The sequence below is a fragment of the Curcuma longa genome, chromosome 10 (assembly GCF_044706935.1).
Source record: "Curcuma longa cultivar G26 ecotype Majalengka, Jawa Barat chromosome 10, ITB_CL_G26_1.1, whole genome shotgun sequence".
NCBI lineage: Eukaryota > Viridiplantae > Streptophyta > Magnoliopsida > Zingiberales > Zingiberaceae > Curcuma > Curcuma longa.
The window spans coordinates 10189147-10205665 of record NC_133870.1 but is presented as its reverse complement, the minus strand read 5'-3'; the positions used below and the strand labels follow the sequence as shown (position 1 = coordinate 10205665).

Below are 16519 nucleotides of genomic sequence, written 5' to 3'. Positions count from 1 at the left end.
AGGCTTACATTCTCTCCACAAGAGAAACTAGAGTATTACTGTATGATAATTGAGATGCAACTCACCAACTTATTATGCTCTGAATCATAAGCCAATTTTTGGTTCCTGCAATTAAAGGAACAAGATATTTGTCAGTCATATGCCTGAATATAAATCAACTGAGCTACAATCATTTTAAGTTGCTCACTACTTGTTCAGCATTTTCATAGCCCAGGTGCAGTTATGTATTATTAACATGATAGGAACATATCAAATTGCAAGTGACCACCCATATTATTCTTTTCATCTCAATCATTATGTTCCATCCAAAACAATGAAAACATGAATGGACTGGACTACATCTTCTGCTTTATTTATTTCAATGATGATGAAATCTGCAAACTGTAACGCAACCAATGAATCTTTATCTAGTCACGGAATTGTTGCATAAAAGCTTCATGGAATGCCTGGAGCCTGCAGATGATGCCTGGGATCTTCTCCTCTTGGGGCAGGATGGTGCATCTGATGTGCCACGTTCCAGGTACCTTAATAAAATCAACAACAAACTTAGTATTGAGTAACTAGGGCCCTATGCAAACTTTTACACACACTAAGCATTTGCTTGCACCTGCCCGAAGCCTGATCCAGGAACAACTACAATGCCGGTGGCGTCGAGAAGGCATCGAGCGTAGAACATGTCGGGGGCTGCATCGACTGCCTTGGCGGCTTCAATTGCCTTCTGAGGTAAATGTAGACGAGGGAAGAGGTACATTGCACCCTCAGCCTTGTTGCATGTTACACCTTCTAACCCGTTAAATGCATCTTCCAGAGCCTGTGTATTAAACCAACAAAGACAGACAAGAAATCTCAAGAGCAAAGACAAGTGATGATTATGATACCTTTGCTCGTCTTGCTAAAGATGAAAGAATCCCTTGTTTCTCTGCATTGAATGATTCATATGATTCATCCCCGACCTGAAGGTTCATCCATCCGAGTTATCGTTAGAATGGTAACCAGATGGCTGGCTGATAATTAGAAATTGATATTCACCTTTGGTGGATTCATGACGAGACTTACGAGAATTTGGCCAGAGATGTTAGAGAAGCAAAGGTTTACAATTGCCACTTTGCAGATTTGTTCTTTCACCTCCTTGCCGAAGCCAGTTACCTCCATGTACCCTCCTCTCTTTCCGCATTCTCCATAGTAACCTGATGAAGAGGTAAAAGAATTAGCATCTAGGGGTTGAAAATTTTCATCAGGTAAGGAAATCAGCAAACCTTTAGAAACCGAGTGAATTGATACTAAAAGTAGATCCTCATCCTCATACCCCATCGACCTTGCAATCTTCTTGAAAGAGTTGAATTTCTTATCATCGACATATACATTGTCCTGGTATACCTACAACAATTTAATGCAATATGGATAGGGACTGAGGATATATCTTGTCTTATCACATAGGCATTCACCTCATCTGCCAGAAGAACCAATCCCTCATTCTTACAAAAATCAACTATTTGCTTCTGGTTTTCTTTTGCAAGAACCTGGTGAAAAGAAAAAGATCTGCTAGATTAAGATAGACACCCTAGAAATTGTCTTTCACAAATGACAGTAAGACAAACCTGTCCGGTGGGGTTGCCTGGATTGATCACAACTAATGCCCTCACTGTGATGCCCTTGGATCGAGCATCATCTAGCTGTTTCTTAAGCTCTGCAATCTCCAATCCCCATCCAGTTGATTCATCCAGGTAATATGGAACCTAGCCACCACAGTTGTATCATTTAGCTCCTTGATGCCAATATTAAATATGTTCCTTAAATAAGCATATGAATAAATGAATATACAAGAGAGCCGCCATGAAGAAAAATGGAGGCAGAGTACAATGGATATTGAGGAATGGGGCAAAGTATGCCATCTTTCTCAGATCTTATTAGCAACTGCATGATAATGTGCACCTGAAGTCAAAGATAACAATCACTCACTCATCAGCATGATCAGTAATTTGTCTGATATGTCTCATAAATAAAGCTAAAGTAACTAAATACCGCAGGAGTTGCTCCATCTGTTAGGAAAACATCATCTGGATTGGCAGGAAAACCATCACGAGAAGCAATTCCAGCAGCAACTGCATCTCGTAAGCCTTTGACACCCTGTAAAATCACAGAAAATAAGTTTTATTAGGATTAAATGGAGATGAGAACTATTTTCACAAGCAATAAAAGCATGTTCTTGCCAGAGTATCACTGTAACCTCCTGTAGTCCTTCCGGGAATCACATCCAGAATCAGCCGAGCTCTTGCTATTGCATCTCCACTGCATATTAAGTATAGCTGCATCAGTAAGGTGAGAACATCTTTAAACATTTAAAATAACTATTAAAATCCAATAAGATTGAAAAAATTTAAAACTCAAAATTTTAAATTGTTCCAGCAGTGATCGATTCTCTGTCCAGTTTTGTTATAATAAGGTGAGAACATCTTTATATTAATGGCTATTGGCCATGCCAAAGAGCACAGAGTAATGGCAAAGACAAACATCTATGCATCACAGTATTGTTAAAATTATTTAATTCAACAGAAGTGCATGCAAAGTCACTGCTCAAATGTACCTGAACAAAGCATGAGTTTCACTTTTGTCCAAAAGAGGTGGATGATCACACAGGACAAGAACCTAAATAGGACATTAAGTATAAGTGGGAAACTAAATTGCATTCACTAGTAGAAACAGTTATATACTCACCTCGCGGAAAAAAGTGATAGCCTTTTGACCAAGGGACTGGGGATTCCCAACATTAAAGTAAAGTATCTGCCAATAAGAATCCAGAATTTCAATGAATTTTTGGGAGAAAAAGCTAATCTGAGCTAAAAGAAAATCAAAATGAAATGCTCTATGAACAACTGCCATCATATTAGATTAAAAGTAAAACTTGCTGTGCACAAACAAACCTCATTGAATGGATGAGACCCTGGCTTGTTTTGTAACTCATGCTGTAATCGCTGTATTGAGTTTGAAAAAAAAATGGTATTTTAGTTGATATGATTACTGAAAATTAACAGAAGGCCAATTATCTTCCACACTGTTAAACAAAAGTTCAATTTTACCATTGAATGCAATAGTAAAAATGTCATAGCATAAACATGTTCAAACCACCAAAACATGGTTAACCACAAGAGGAATGTGGACTATGGTAATCCATATTTTTTCAAATACAAAAGGCATGCATTTTTGCTACAAATATGTCAATACTGGCATTTACAGACCTATAAGGTGATAATCCTAGGTCAATACCTTTGTTTTTCCTCCGAAAAAGTACTTGATTTACAAACTCTGTCCCCAAATGGGTAATATCAAGAAACAGACAGACAAATATTCTGTTTCACAGATATAATCAGCTATGTCGTACATTTTATCAAGAATCTTCAATCAGAAAATATTGCCTGAGCATACAAGTTCACCAAAATTTAGGGATCACTGACTATTAGAAAAGTTCTCATCAGGCAGATCAAAGGTTATCAAAATGTCAATATGTGATCTGCTTGTCCATTTGAGCAAAATGCAACAACCACCAAAAGTGACCTGCTCGAATGGGTTGGAGACAGACTTACTGTTGAAATCCAAAGGAAGTTGGAGGAGAAAGGTAGGCTCTCCCCTTGAGGCCTTTTTTCTCCACTTTCATTTGTTTGGATGGAAGGGTATTTGTACACTGGTACGGAACAAGTGAATGTGCAGAATTTTATCACTGATGTCCTCCATCATTTTGGACATCAGTTGGCTGTTCATCTTTTGCCCTATGTTAGTGTTGTTTGTTTACTGTGCTTTCCTACTTTCACAGAGTATTGCCGAAATGATGATTTTTAATGTTGTTGATGTCCATTAGCTACGTGGTTTGTCGACCTCTCATCTATAAGATTCGTGTCAGTTTGTTGTGTTCTGGTGTTAGTTTATTGCATCATGGTGAGCTGAGATTACCGTTTGTGATTCGAACATGACTCTTACTATGGACAGCCTTCAGGCCACATGTTGCCTAACCATAATAGGTGGGGGCGAACAGGGTAAAGCTGCCTCACCATCAAGAAACCAAGTTAATTAGTTGACACAAATCTAAGATGGGATAAAGCATATAAAACTGCCCCCGGGGTGTGGTGGTAAGTGGTAGGTATTTTTCCTAAGCAACCAAGGCACAGGACATACGCAACGCATGCATACGGTATTTGAACAACTAGTGATGCTGAGGTGTCACATTAATAGTCACTTTGCTTCCTGGATTTACTTGGTGTGAGGAATGTGGGACTGGACCGTACATTCAAGGATTAGTTGGCTTGTAAAATCCAAATATCTTGTAAACAAAAAAGAGTATTTTTCCTAAGCAACCAGGGCATAAAATATACGCAGCGTATGCATACAGTATTTGAACAACTAGTGATGCTAAGGTGTTATGTTAAAAGTCACCTTACTTCCTAGATTTACTTGATGTGAGGAATGTGGGGCTGGACTGTACATTCAAGGATTAGTTGGCTCGTAAAATCCAAATATCTTGTAAACAAAACAGATAAAGCATATAAAACTCAAATTTAGGTATGATATTACTCATTCTACAAAAGTGGGAACAAAATACAGATTAAAGATTAACCAAAATAGAAGTACCTGGGCATGGCTAACAATTTCACCACGGATGGCATAATCACACCCCAAAACCTGGAGTAGAAAAAGAAGGAAATAAAAAACATAAAAAAGACAAATAAATAGCATTCAGGTTACCACTTATCCTTTACCACTAATTCAGGTTTCTAACAGCCTGAAGGCCAAGGATGGATGCACATGGGAAGGATTGGGCTCGATCTACCCAACAAAAAACTAACAACATAGTAATTTAACATTGGAAAGGAAGGAAAAACATTTTGGCCCATTTTGCATTCATAAATAGCACCGTTTAACAAGAAGGCATCTTTACCAAGCTAGAAAGCGTGGCAACGAATCGAATAAGATGAACATTCGAGATTTGGGTCCAAGGAGGCATTTATAACAAACAACATGACGGAAGATCAGACCTTTGGGTTAATAGATTCGATGGTGACAGCAGGAGCTGCTGAATCCATGACGTCGGAGTCGACGAGAGCGGCGGAGGACGAGTAAGAGCGGGAAGCACAAGGCGTGGAGCGAGAAGAGGAGCGCGAGGAGCCAAAGAAGACTAAGAGCCGCCTTTCCGTTCCGCCCTCTCTGTTCCAAGCCACTTCGCTTGGATGGACCTGCTCTCCTAAATCCTCCCACGGAATCAAAGTTGGAATCTTAAAGCAGAAAACAAATCACCATCCAAATTAAGGATTCAAAAAGCAATAATAATAATAATAATAATATTGAAAACTAAGTTTACTCCGATCAATAGAATAATTTTTAGATTAATATATTAAATTTAAAAAATCAAAATAATCTGAATATTATATGTTTGTTAAATGTTCATTATACATGCATATATTATTATTTCATAATTTAATCTAAGAGAAGTTGAAGATCTTAGCCTATGCTGTCTGAAAATTTGGAGACAGAAAATGGAAAATGCGGAAACGGAAACGGGAAACGACAATAATTGAAGTTTCCGAATTTTAGAAACGTCGAAGTTTACTCTCACTGCCGCCTGCCGGCGTTACAAATCTTGTGGGATCTTATCCAATAATTTTACGAATCCAATATTAATCTAACGGTAGATAGTTAATTAATGGGATAAGCTAGGGCAGTGCAAGATGGTAATTGAAATGGGACTGTGGCCCACTTTAAAAGCCTGTCAGTGGCCCACTTTAAAAACCTGTCTTGTTCTCCTCTCTTCTTGCTTTCTCTATCTTCGTTGGCAAATTAGGGTAGGGAGCAACGACAGAGACGACGACGGAGATGGCAGGGACGAGGGAGGAGCGTGTCGGTAGGGTGGTCGAAGCTCTGCCACGCCGCCGAGCTGCTGGGGTCGCTTCCGTTCTCCATGATGACGAAGTTGCCGTTCTCGAGAAGTCGCGCTTCGGGTTCCTCCAAAGCCGGAGAGCTCGAGGACCAGTAGATGATGGAGCTTCTTCCGTCGGTGAGGAGGAGAGTTCCGTTTTCCGACATGGAGAGGTGCCCGGAGCCGCCCGTCACCGGACTACGGCGGTTGGCGACCCATACGACGGTGAGGACGGAGATGTTGTACCAAATGTCGATGTAACGGTCTGGGGAACCGGCAATTGAAAAGGTGACAGGGGCGGCGGCGGAGCAGGGGGAGGAGCTCACGGTGGAGGAACGCAACCTTCTCTCTGTGGGATACAAGAACGTCATCGGCGCCCGCCGTGCCTCGTGGCGGATCATCTCGTCCATCGAGCAGAAGGAAGAGAGCCGCGAGAACGAGGCTCGCGTCTCATCACCATTTCTGGTCAGTTTCCACGGATGGAAACGTTTCCCAGCGTTTCGGAAATGGGGACGCCGGGGTAAATGCCGTTTCCAGACAGCATAGATCTTAGCTACCCCATTGCCTCTAATGCAAGTCAAAAAGTAGAGAAGAGGATGAAAAAATAATGAAAAAATGACATGAGATAATTATACATGGCATAGTCTCTCCTAGAGTCTCCTTTCATTTATCTTATATAGGGAGAGAAATGACCCTGGGACAATGGTGCCGCGGTAAGATATTCAGGTTGTCACCTAGGTACTTACGGTTTGATCCCCAACTACGGTGTATTTGTAGGAATTTCCCTCCGAATGAGGAGCGTAATCAAAGGATGTTGGATCTCTAGGTTGGCTACTGCGTGTACTTCCCGATTTATCCTGGTGGTCGGTGAGAAACTTTTGTGGAACCGGACAGGTCACCACAGATATAATCAATGGGACTAACTAGGATTTATCATTTTTTTATATAAGAAGAGAAATCTAACAAACATATCTCTTAGAGATAAGATTAAAAGATGTTATAATAACCATCGTGTTCATTCGCTTGTCATGTCCTTTTGCATGTTGTATCCCTTTGTATGCTTCGGGAAGTTAGGAAGTGAGGCATAGCTGAGTTGGTTACGACACAGAGACATGCAGAAGAGAACAAGGGTTCGAATTCTGATGAAGCCAGACAATACCCTTCTGCGTTGTGATCAACTATAATTTCTCGATTTACCTCCTTATAGATGATCATGGGACTGACTGTGTGGGACTGCTAAGGTGACGAATTTCACCTTTTGTAGAAGAAGGGAAGTCAGGAGGGTGAAAAGTAAAAGTCATTATATACCTAATTCAACAGTGACAGGTGATATTAAACTATTAAAAACTACAGAGAAAATAAAAAAATGACACAAATTCTAGTGGATTGAGTTTGTGCACATATATAAATAGATGAATTTCAATAGGATTTTTTTTCATATAAATATCATACTTTTAGATTTTAGCATTAAATTAAAAAAGGATTAAAGTGAAAATTCTATTTTACTTTAATGGACCTCCTCCAATTCTCAAAATCAAAGTGTGAAGCCAAAAGATAAAACAAAATTTCACTTATAACGGAATTCTAGTGTTTAAAAATCAAATAAAAAAATACTATAATCTTCATTGAGAAAACAAAACTCAAACTTAAAATGGATGAATAACCACAAGTCAAAAATACAAGTAATGTTTTGTTGTGATTCACTAGAATCAATTTATGTTCTAAAACCTAAATTTTAATTTAATCGATCGGTTAGTCCGTCGATTCTTATAATATTATTTATGAGTGATAAAATTTATTTTTGAAACATAATTGAGCTAGTTACGACAGAACAGAATTGATTGAGGTGGACAAGATTTACCTTTTCACATCTCGGATTAAATATAACTCCTCTATTCACTTTGTATTTCATTTCTATATACCACACCCTATAAATAAAAAAAAACTAAGGGGAATGAGAATGAAATCTATTTCATTCCCATTCTTAATGCTTGGTAGACGGGAATAAAAATCAAAATAAGGATTTGATATCCCTGATTTCATAACCTACCCCTCCTCCGGTTATCGCTAAACACATTCCCATCGCGGCGCAACTTTTTTCCCTGCGATTTCTGGCCGTGATTCTTCCTTTCTTCTTCCCCACCCGCGAGCCGACCGCCCCCCTTTTCTTCTCCACCGTTCATCTAAGCTCTCCCCATCTTCCTCCTCTTCTTCTTTTCTCTGCCGGCCGAGCTCCTTCCTCCTCCTCTTCTTCTTCCTTTCTCCTCATTTCTCCTAGTCTACTTGTAATCGATTGCTTGATCGATTATGGACAAGTGTAATCGATTACATGACTTTCTGAGAAAACATTCGCGACATTTAATCGAGCAGATTATATGGAGCCAGTCGACTGGAGTTAAATTCCACCAAAAATCCGATAATCATTCCTATTGTCATTAACCCCTAAAACCATTTCCATTATCAAATGTATACAAGCACCCCTAAACGAGATGCTTCACCTGCAATATTTAAGTCAAAATAAATATTGTTAATAAAAATATTAAACTATTATTCTAAGAATTCATTAGGTATATGCATGTAATATTTTAATTTTGGATTATGTGTTTTATAATTTATTTAAAACTATATATTCAATTTTACCATGTTCTTCGTTTTACCAAATAAAAAATTGAGTCCGTGGGAATTTCTTCTCTTTCCCTTCTCCCTCGATCTTGGAACCTGATTTGGTGCGGGAGTGCAGAAGAGATCGATACTTGGAGGTGGGTACTGCGATTTAGGGTTCGTGCCTCCCGTTTCCGATGAAGTGACGGTGCGATGACTGGGGGCGTCGTCGCAGTTGAGGCCTGCGGGCTGCCTCAGGTGAGAACGGCGGTGCCGGCGAGGGCGCGGCGGCAGGCGTGGTTCGTGTCGGCGTGCGGTTTTGTGCTCCTGTGGACGTGCCTGATCCAGCTCCTTACCTACGGCCGTCTCTGGCGGGGTTGGAATCCCGCGCGGTTTTTCCTTGTCATTAGGGACGGCGTCCCTGCGGTTGAACCGAGTTCCGCTCCTCCGGCGCTACTGGCTTCGTCTCCAGTGCTACGGTCGAGTATGCAACCTATCTATTTTTCACAACGTTGTTATGGCACAGCATAGAAATCCTTTTTTTTTTTGGACTGTTGCGTGTTAGAGGTGTCTTATGAGAAAAGACAATAGAATGAGGGTAACAGTTTGACCTATCTTGATTCGCTAGTAAAGAAACGATTTATTGCAGATCGAGGCACTTGTAAGCGCACATTAGACGATTAATGAGTAAATACCTAGAACAAGTAAACGGGATTTACTATATATAAAATAGAATTTGTAGATTCTTTGGCGTATTCATTCTTTGGCCTTTGATCTTCTGCTTCGCATGCTAGGCAAGGCAAATATTCAACAGCTTGCATTTTGGAGGTGTTGATACCAAGGCAAACAACAATTTTACATGCAGTTGATTTTCTTTTCTTCTGTACTTATTGGCTTGAAGAAATTTTTCTGCAAGGACGACTCATTTGTGCTTTGGTGTTCATGATTTAATCATAGTTATTGGCCGACAGAGGATGATGTTTTTTTTCCCACTTAAATATGAACTGCATCAGACAGACTTAGATTTTATAAACATAAGTTCTTGATGGTTAAACATGATTTTCCAAGCCATTCAAATTTCAAACACAAATGGTCCATCTTTAATATTTACAAACTATATTTGCAGTTGAAACACAACAAGTATAATACTAATTTTGTAGCAACTCATTATTTTGGAACAGAGATTAATAAATTGGAATTCTAATTTAACTATCTTCTGGTGTCTAATGCCTTCCAAATCCAACCATTGTCAGGGAATTATACAAGCAACGGCTATCTGAAACTATCATGCAATGGTGGCTTGAACCAAATGCGTGCAGCGGTTGGTAGATTCTTTCTGATACATCCCACCAAATGCAACTATTGAGATTATGTTATTTGGCTTCTAGATATGTGACATGGTGATGGTGGCTCGCTTACTAAACCTAACATTAGTGGTCCCGGAACTCGACAAGAATTCATTCTGGGCTGACCCAAGGTACTGTTCATCTGTATATAACATCCAAAGTGCATTCTAATCTGACACTACAAGAACCCATTGCTGAGCATGTAGTATATTGTCAATAAATTATAAAACTGGTATAGTCCATTGCTGAGCAGTATATCAAATATTGGTATCATCTGACATTGACGCTTATTTATAGTAGTTCTGTGCTTTGTATTAACTCATTTTATCCTGTTGTTTCTTATCACTCTGTTCCTTATTTATATCTGTCTTCTAACTGCAGTAATTTTGATGATATCTTTGATGTGAGGCATTTCATCACATCATTGAAAGATGAAGTGCACATAATTAAAAAGCTACCGAAGAGCATTAGTAGAAATACTTCAAGCAATTTTCTTATGATGCGCCCTGTGAGTTGGTCAGATGAGAGATACTACTTACAACAGGTGTGAACTTATCATCTTTAGCTTATTATATTTGACATCTTATTTTTTTACTTGAATTGCTAACTATGGAATGACTTGCTCATTTTCGCCAAAGAGTAAGAAAATAGTACTATTCTGTCTCTGGAGTGCTGTCTGCGTTCTTGCAAATTGCTCCCTGATTTGTGTGAATTTTGTGATTCTCATGTTATCTCTCTCTCTCTCTCTTTCTTATACTGCAGATTTTGCCACTATTCAACAAGTTTAATGTGATACAGTTTAATAAAACGGATGCACGATTGGCAAACAATCTCGCTTTTGAGCTCCAGAAGCTTAGATGCCGTGTAAACTATCATTCGTTGAAATTTACTCCTCAGATCGTGACATTAGGAAACAAGTTGCTTCATATTCTTCGAGGAAAGGGATCCTTTGTTGCCTTACATTTGAGATATGAAATGGACATGCTGGCTTTCTCTGGTTGCACTCATGATTGTTCGGAGGCAGAAGTTGAAGAGCTTAAAAGATTAAGGTACACAGCAATTAAACTTCTTTGATCCTCTCATAACTCATTCACATGTTTTTATTTATTAACATAAATTCTGGCTTCTGTAAAATATGCTATAATGTCTTCTATGGGATTTGGGGGCTTTTCATTACAAATTAACAGTGTTGGAAATCAAATTATGGTACTTAATGAATAGATGTTAAATTGCAAAAGCAAATTCTCTTTATTCATTCTTTTTTCTTCTCACAGTGGAAAATGGAAAAATAAAAAAGAAACATATGGCATCTTGCTTTTTGTACTAATTTAGGATTTATATTGTTTGTTTCTTACAATAGGAGAACTTGTGATGATTAGTATCACATTTTGTGGATTCACCTTTTTTATTTTCAAGCCATTTTCCTATGATTTATATTCTATCCTCACTTACCTATTGTGAAGTTAAGTTCTATTTGGTGGAAATTAAGTGTACTTGCATCCAAGACACAAGGTTTAAAATCTTAAGTCAAATTGGAGTTTTGATAATGACTGGAATGATATGGTTTGGGTACCATATCATATTGTGTTGTTATAGTTTTGATACTTATTTACTTTCAAATATTAAGTGCATACTAATTAAAAAAATCACTTCATTAATATTTGAGAGCAATAAGGTATAAATTATTACAAGAATTTCAACCACCTTACTAATATCAAAAAGAGTGTTGTATATCTAATGTGAATGTTACTAATACCAAAAGGCGTGTTGTATGTTGGATGAGAGTATTGATTTGTCCTTGTAAGATTAGTCCCATAGTTTTCAATTCCCGACTTAAATAATTATTTCAAAACTATGGGTACTCATATTGATTTCTCTATATGTCTATTAACATGTCTTGATTCACTATTAGAAGTTGGACTTGCAATAATATCATTGGAACTGAAACTCGTATAGTCAAGAATACACATATGTTCTTGAGCTATGATGGATCACCATTGTATGATATATTAGGGCTATAATAAGACTGCTAACAATATGATGGACCTCAACTAGAATCGATGTCAACTAAATTGTCCTGTATATCTTGATAATCATGAACTTTATTTTAACAACTACCTTTCACTATTGTCTTCTGCAAAAGGTAGAATTCGCCACCTTAGCGGCTCCACACGATCGGCCCCACGACCATCTGTGAGGAGGTAAATCGAGAAATTGTAGTTGATCACGACGCAGGAGGGTGTTGCCTGGCTTCGCCAGGATTCGAACCCTTGCTCTCTTCTGCAACTCTGCTGCGTCGTAACCAACTCAGCTATGCCTCGGGGGCTACCTTTCACTATTGTCGCTTCCATAAGTAGTTGCACCATTGCTAACATCACTATCTTCATTTCAAACTTCTCGTTGGATTGTAATGTCAGAATATGATGATGTTTCGTTACTCTTATCGTGTACTTGCTCATCGATTGCATCAAATGGATTTTGACCAATTAACCGTTTCCTTTGTTAGTTTTTGATGAATATATTTAGAATATTTCTCTTTCTCTTTACTAAAAATTGTAGGAGCTTTGCATTTTTCTATTCGTGGTCTTTAATCTGTTTAAGGTTTAGATGTTTGTGAATGTTTAAGTTGAGATCCAGACAATTAGAAATCTATGGTCGAAAGCTCCATTATTATCACCTTCTTCAACATCTCCTCTAGCTTGCATTTTTCAATAAGTTGGGTAATGAACTAACATGGTGATCTCTTGCTTTATTAAGTAATGGAGTCTCCACCTCAAGAACATTGCACCAATACATTATTAGATTATCCTTATTCTGATCTATATCATTAGACTTTTTCTTTTCTTCTATTATAACCCTTAATTGAAAACACATATTGTAGTGAATGTAGACTATCTTCTTTAAATGATCATAAAAGAGATAATTTTGCATTTTTGTATTAATGAGCGAGAAAGTTGACCAATTTCTTTCATAATTATTGAAAAATGTCATTTGTGAGAGAATCCATACTATAAAATTTTTCAAATTTTAGATTGGAGCTGATCCTTTATATTATAATTGTAAGATAAAATAGTGAACAAAATTAAAACCATCTCCTATATGTGTTGATAATGACTAATAATAAATCATTTTATATCTATCAGCATTCAATTTGTATCTGCATGATACCACTGAAGGATTGCCAAAAAGAGTGGCTGTTAAAATATTTGACTCTTGTTAATAATCTCAACAACTATTTCTCTATTTGTCTGAGACCTCTGAGGGTTGTTAAGAGATCATTATTGTGGTAGAATAATTGATATTGATATGTCAGATTAAGAGAATATCCTAAAGTAATCAAATGTATATTATTATCAATAATCGATAACATGCAAGGGGATTTTATTGCCATAAGCATCTTTACAATACATTCCCCAAATTAGCAAATATAACAATTTTTTGTGCCTCTCTACACTCAGTGCTACTAGACTACCGAGAGGCTTCCCAACAATTCAATATGACTTTTTTTTGAACGACTTCAAGAGTAGCATCTGAGTTGCAAATTTAGTTGCTCCTAATAGTAGAATATTTATGTCAATAAATTTTCGTATTAATCTATGAATAGAATAATGATTATAAAGGAAGTTTATTAATGATTGTCTTTTTTTCACTACTTTTTTCACTATATTGACTTTATCTATGTCAGCCATCATCAAATCAATGCAGTGTGTTGCATGTTGTCTAAAACAAAGTTGAATATACTTGCTTCAACAGCTCTTTAATTCTCTTGAAGTTGACACCATTGTATTTGACCACTTGCACAATATGTTCTATACCTATTTCTTAATTAACTATCTATTGAATGATATATAGAAGATATATCATGATGTTATGCAGTTGCATCAATGGATTTGTAAAATCATCTTGTACTACAATACAGGAGAAAGATAGAAATTTGTGATATGCTCATTCATATAGGTTATGTTCAACTGTTGCACATCATCGTATCCCCATATAGGCTCTTTTGCTTCTCACACTATAGGATCCATGTTCTTCATTTAGGTATGTACAGATAATTTCATACGTTGTCGGAGGTTAGATACCAAGACTAAACTTTGGATGCTTGACATTATGCTACAGCAGAATGTATTGTTTTCCATATTAGGAGGAATTCAATTGAAATGAAAATTTGTAATATTTTGATTGCTCGAGTTCTTCTCAATCATATAGGTATCATCAATTTTAATATGCTTGGTCTTGGAAGACCGTCAAATCGATATTGACAATATCAATTGTACACCTTCACATCGAAGGAAAGAAATGACCAACACCACCTTGTGATGAGGTAACATGAGTAGTTGCACTCATCCCAATGTTAGTGCAGTGGTCAAACACTTCTATTAACACTAATTGTGTGAGGACTCTATCATTTTTGTTGCTCATATTCATATTTATTTTGGGAGGCACAAACAATGGCTAGAAATTACGTGCAACTTTATTATGTACAACTTTATCATTATACATATTTGTGTTTCTTAAAACACTTTCAATTACGTTAATGGGATTAGAAATTTTTTTAAGTTTTCCTCACACTTTCAATAATCATTTCAAATTATTGAATATAGAATTTCGTTTTTGATAGAATTTCATTAATATTTGCCAATTAATGAAATAGAGAATTTCTTGATTGGCTTTAAACTTGTCCTTAGTAGAATTTATCTTTTTCACATTTCAATTTTCAATTTAAAGTTATACCTAATCCAATAGTTGTTTGGTCTCTTAGTAGGTGATTTAAATTGGAGGGCTTTTAGAAAGATTGGAGATTTGAATTCCTATAATAACTTAGGTGGAGTTTAACTTTGTTGCTTCTGCCCCGAATGGAGAATAGTTTCACATCGATCTAGCGTGAGGACATATCCAATATATTGTGCGCTCATCTTGTCGTCAAAAGACAAAATAACCTTACTCTTTTAACTAAAAAACTATACTTAATTGCTCTTCTCAGATGCAGCTTTCTTATTTTCTTAAATAACCCTACATTGGATCTTGATGTTCTTATCTTTGTTACACCTAAACTTGTCTCCAATCACACATGAAACATCCATGTCTATCTACAATGGAATCGATAACTGTGGTTCTTAAGGACAGAGGTTTTAGGAAATTCTGATATTGCATAATAAGGTTTCCTATCAAGTAAAGCCATTTCATTTTATTCTGGAAAGCAATCTCATCTCGCTTATACATACATGAAACTAACTTCTGACCTTATTCAGGTATGCCTATCCATGGTGGAGAGAAAAAGAGATCGATTCCGTGGCCAAGAGACTGCAAGGTTTGTGCCCACTCACACCTGAGGAGACCACCCTTATTCTCAAAGCATTGGGCTTTGACAAGGATACTGTAATATATATTGCCTCTGGTGAGATTTACGGCGGGGACAAGAGGCTATCGGTATTGCGTGCAGAATTTCCCAACCTTGTAAGATCATCTTCCACTTACAATTCTGCTTCAGATTTTCTTCTATCAATCCTTGAATCGCTGTGATACATTCGGTCTGCAGGTTAAAAAGGAAACGTTGCTTCATCCAGAAGACCTGCATCAGTTTCAGAATCACTCATCCCAAATGGCCGCACTCGATTATATGGTCTCTTTGGAGAGTGACATTTTCATCCCAACATACGATGGGAACATGGCTAGAGTCGTCGAGGGGCATCGGAGGTACCTTGGTTTTCGGGAAACCATGTTGCTGAACCGCAGGAAATTGGTCCAGCTCCTCGATATGCATAACAACAAAACACTTTCATGGGATGACTTTACATCTTCCGTTAAGCACGTTGTCGGTGACAGCCTTGGACAACGGACCTGTCGAAAAGTTCTTACCGGCAAGCCCAAGGAGGAAGACTACTTCTATGCCAACCCGCAAGAGTGCCTACCCAATGCCGAAGAGTGCCTTAAGGTACCAAAATCCAAGCTCGGCGAGATGAAACACAGATAGATAGATACCTTGCAACTTTGTAGCCCCTTCCCTCTTGGTGAAACCAAGCTTGTATTCCACAGATACATTTCCTGTTCTTGTTGCTTTGTTCAATACGCCACATTCTTTTGTTTGTAGGTTAATTTTTGCTATGCCACAACTGTAAGGCTCGTAGTTATTTAGAAGTTCAAGATTAAGGACGCTACCATTTCGGAGACTGCGTTAATTTGTGGCAGTTTTTGTATTCAAATTGTAAGAACAAAATTAATTATTATGAATGCTACCATTGTTTATTGAGCTGTTAGAGAAACAAATGGAGGTTAATTCTCTTGATTTTATTTTTACTAAATTCCTTAGCACTGTTGCTTATAATAAATCTCTAAATATGTTTTTTTAGATAATTATTATTTCTTAAAATAGATTTTGGTCAGAGCTGTTAAACGAGGGAATCCATAATAGGATGGGTCAATCTATCATATGATGGGGGTGGAGCGGATTGACTCACAAATTTAATGTGTTAGAAAATTTTTAATTCAAGGAGGATTACGAGTTAGGTGAGCCAATCCATGGATTTAGTTAAAAAAAAATAAAAAAGTATATAAAATATTTAAAATTTTACATTTGGATTACAATTTAAACATGTTAAATTGAAATTTTTAATTTTAAATTGTAATTTAGACGGATGAAACTCATTAGTCGGTTGAGTTTTCTATTTCA

The 16519-nt window shown here is 37.3% G+C and overlaps 2 protein-coding genes across 2 annotated transcripts; one reads left to right on the top strand and one right to left on the bottom strand.

Annotated features, from left to right (window-relative positions):
* Positions 1 to 252: 252 nt before the first annotated feature.
* On the bottom strand, positions 253 to 4725 carry LOC141835621 (alanine aminotransferase 2-like). Its single transcript, XM_074723003.1, has 14 exons — positions 4621 to 4725; positions 2922 to 2972; positions 2716 to 2781; positions 2585 to 2646; positions 2211 to 2289; positions 2023 to 2127; positions 1822 to 1932; positions 1599 to 1736; positions 1446 to 1520; positions 1257 to 1377; positions 1030 to 1187; positions 879 to 953; positions 608 to 811; positions 253 to 524 (listed from the first exon to the last, which is right to left on the bottom strand). The coding sequence occupies exons 1-14, from the start codon at positions 4723 to 4725 to the stop codon at positions 408 to 410; spliced, it is 1467 nt and encodes a 488-aa protein (XP_074579104.1). The 3' UTR covers positions 253 to 407.
* Positions 4726 to 8674: 3949 nt separating this feature from the next.
* LOC141835917 (rhamnogalacturonan I rhamnosyltransferase 4-like) lies at positions 8675 to 16116 on the top strand. The gene is made up of 7 exons (XM_074723318.1): positions 8675 to 8987; positions 9757 to 9824; positions 9892 to 9980; positions 10231 to 10393; positions 10612 to 10898; positions 15102 to 15306; positions 15389 to 16116. The coding sequence occupies exons 1-7, from the start codon at positions 8717 to 8719 to the stop codon at positions 15821 to 15823; spliced, it is 1518 nt and encodes a 505-aa protein (XP_074579419.1). The 5' UTR covers positions 8675 to 8716; the 3' UTR covers positions 15824 to 16116.
* Positions 16117 to 16519: the final 403 nt, after the last annotated feature.

What these genes read in the sequence shown, in the direction of transcription:
- LOC141835917 (XM_074723318.1), top strand. Translation starts at nt 8,717, where the DNA reads ATGACTGGGGGCGTCGTCGCAGTTGAGGCCTGCGGGCTGCCTCAGGTG. An exon ending in GTCTCCAGTGCTACGGTCGA is followed by an intron (nt 8,988 to 9,756) that starts GTATGCAACCTA and finishes AACCATTGTCAG; the next exon opens with GGAATTATACAAGCAACGGC. An exon ending in GAAGAGCTTAAAAGATTAAG is followed by an intron (nt 10,899 to 15,101) that starts GTACACAGCAAT and finishes GACCTTATTCAG; the next exon opens with GTATGCCTATCCATGGTGGA.
- LOC141835621 (XM_074723003.1), bottom strand. Translation starts at nt 4,725, where the DNA reads ATGCTATTTATTTGTCTTTTTTATGTTTTTTATTTCCTTCTTTTTCTA. An exon ending in CAGATGGAGCAACTCCTGCG is followed by an intron (nt 1,933 to 2,022) that starts GTATTTAGTTAC and finishes CTTTGACTTCAG; the next exon opens with GTGCACATTATCATGCAGTT. An exon ending in AATTCACTCGGTTTCTAAAG is followed by an intron (nt 1,188 to 1,256) that starts GTTTGCTGATTT and finishes CCTCTTCATCAG; the next exon opens with GTTACTATGGAGAATGCGGA.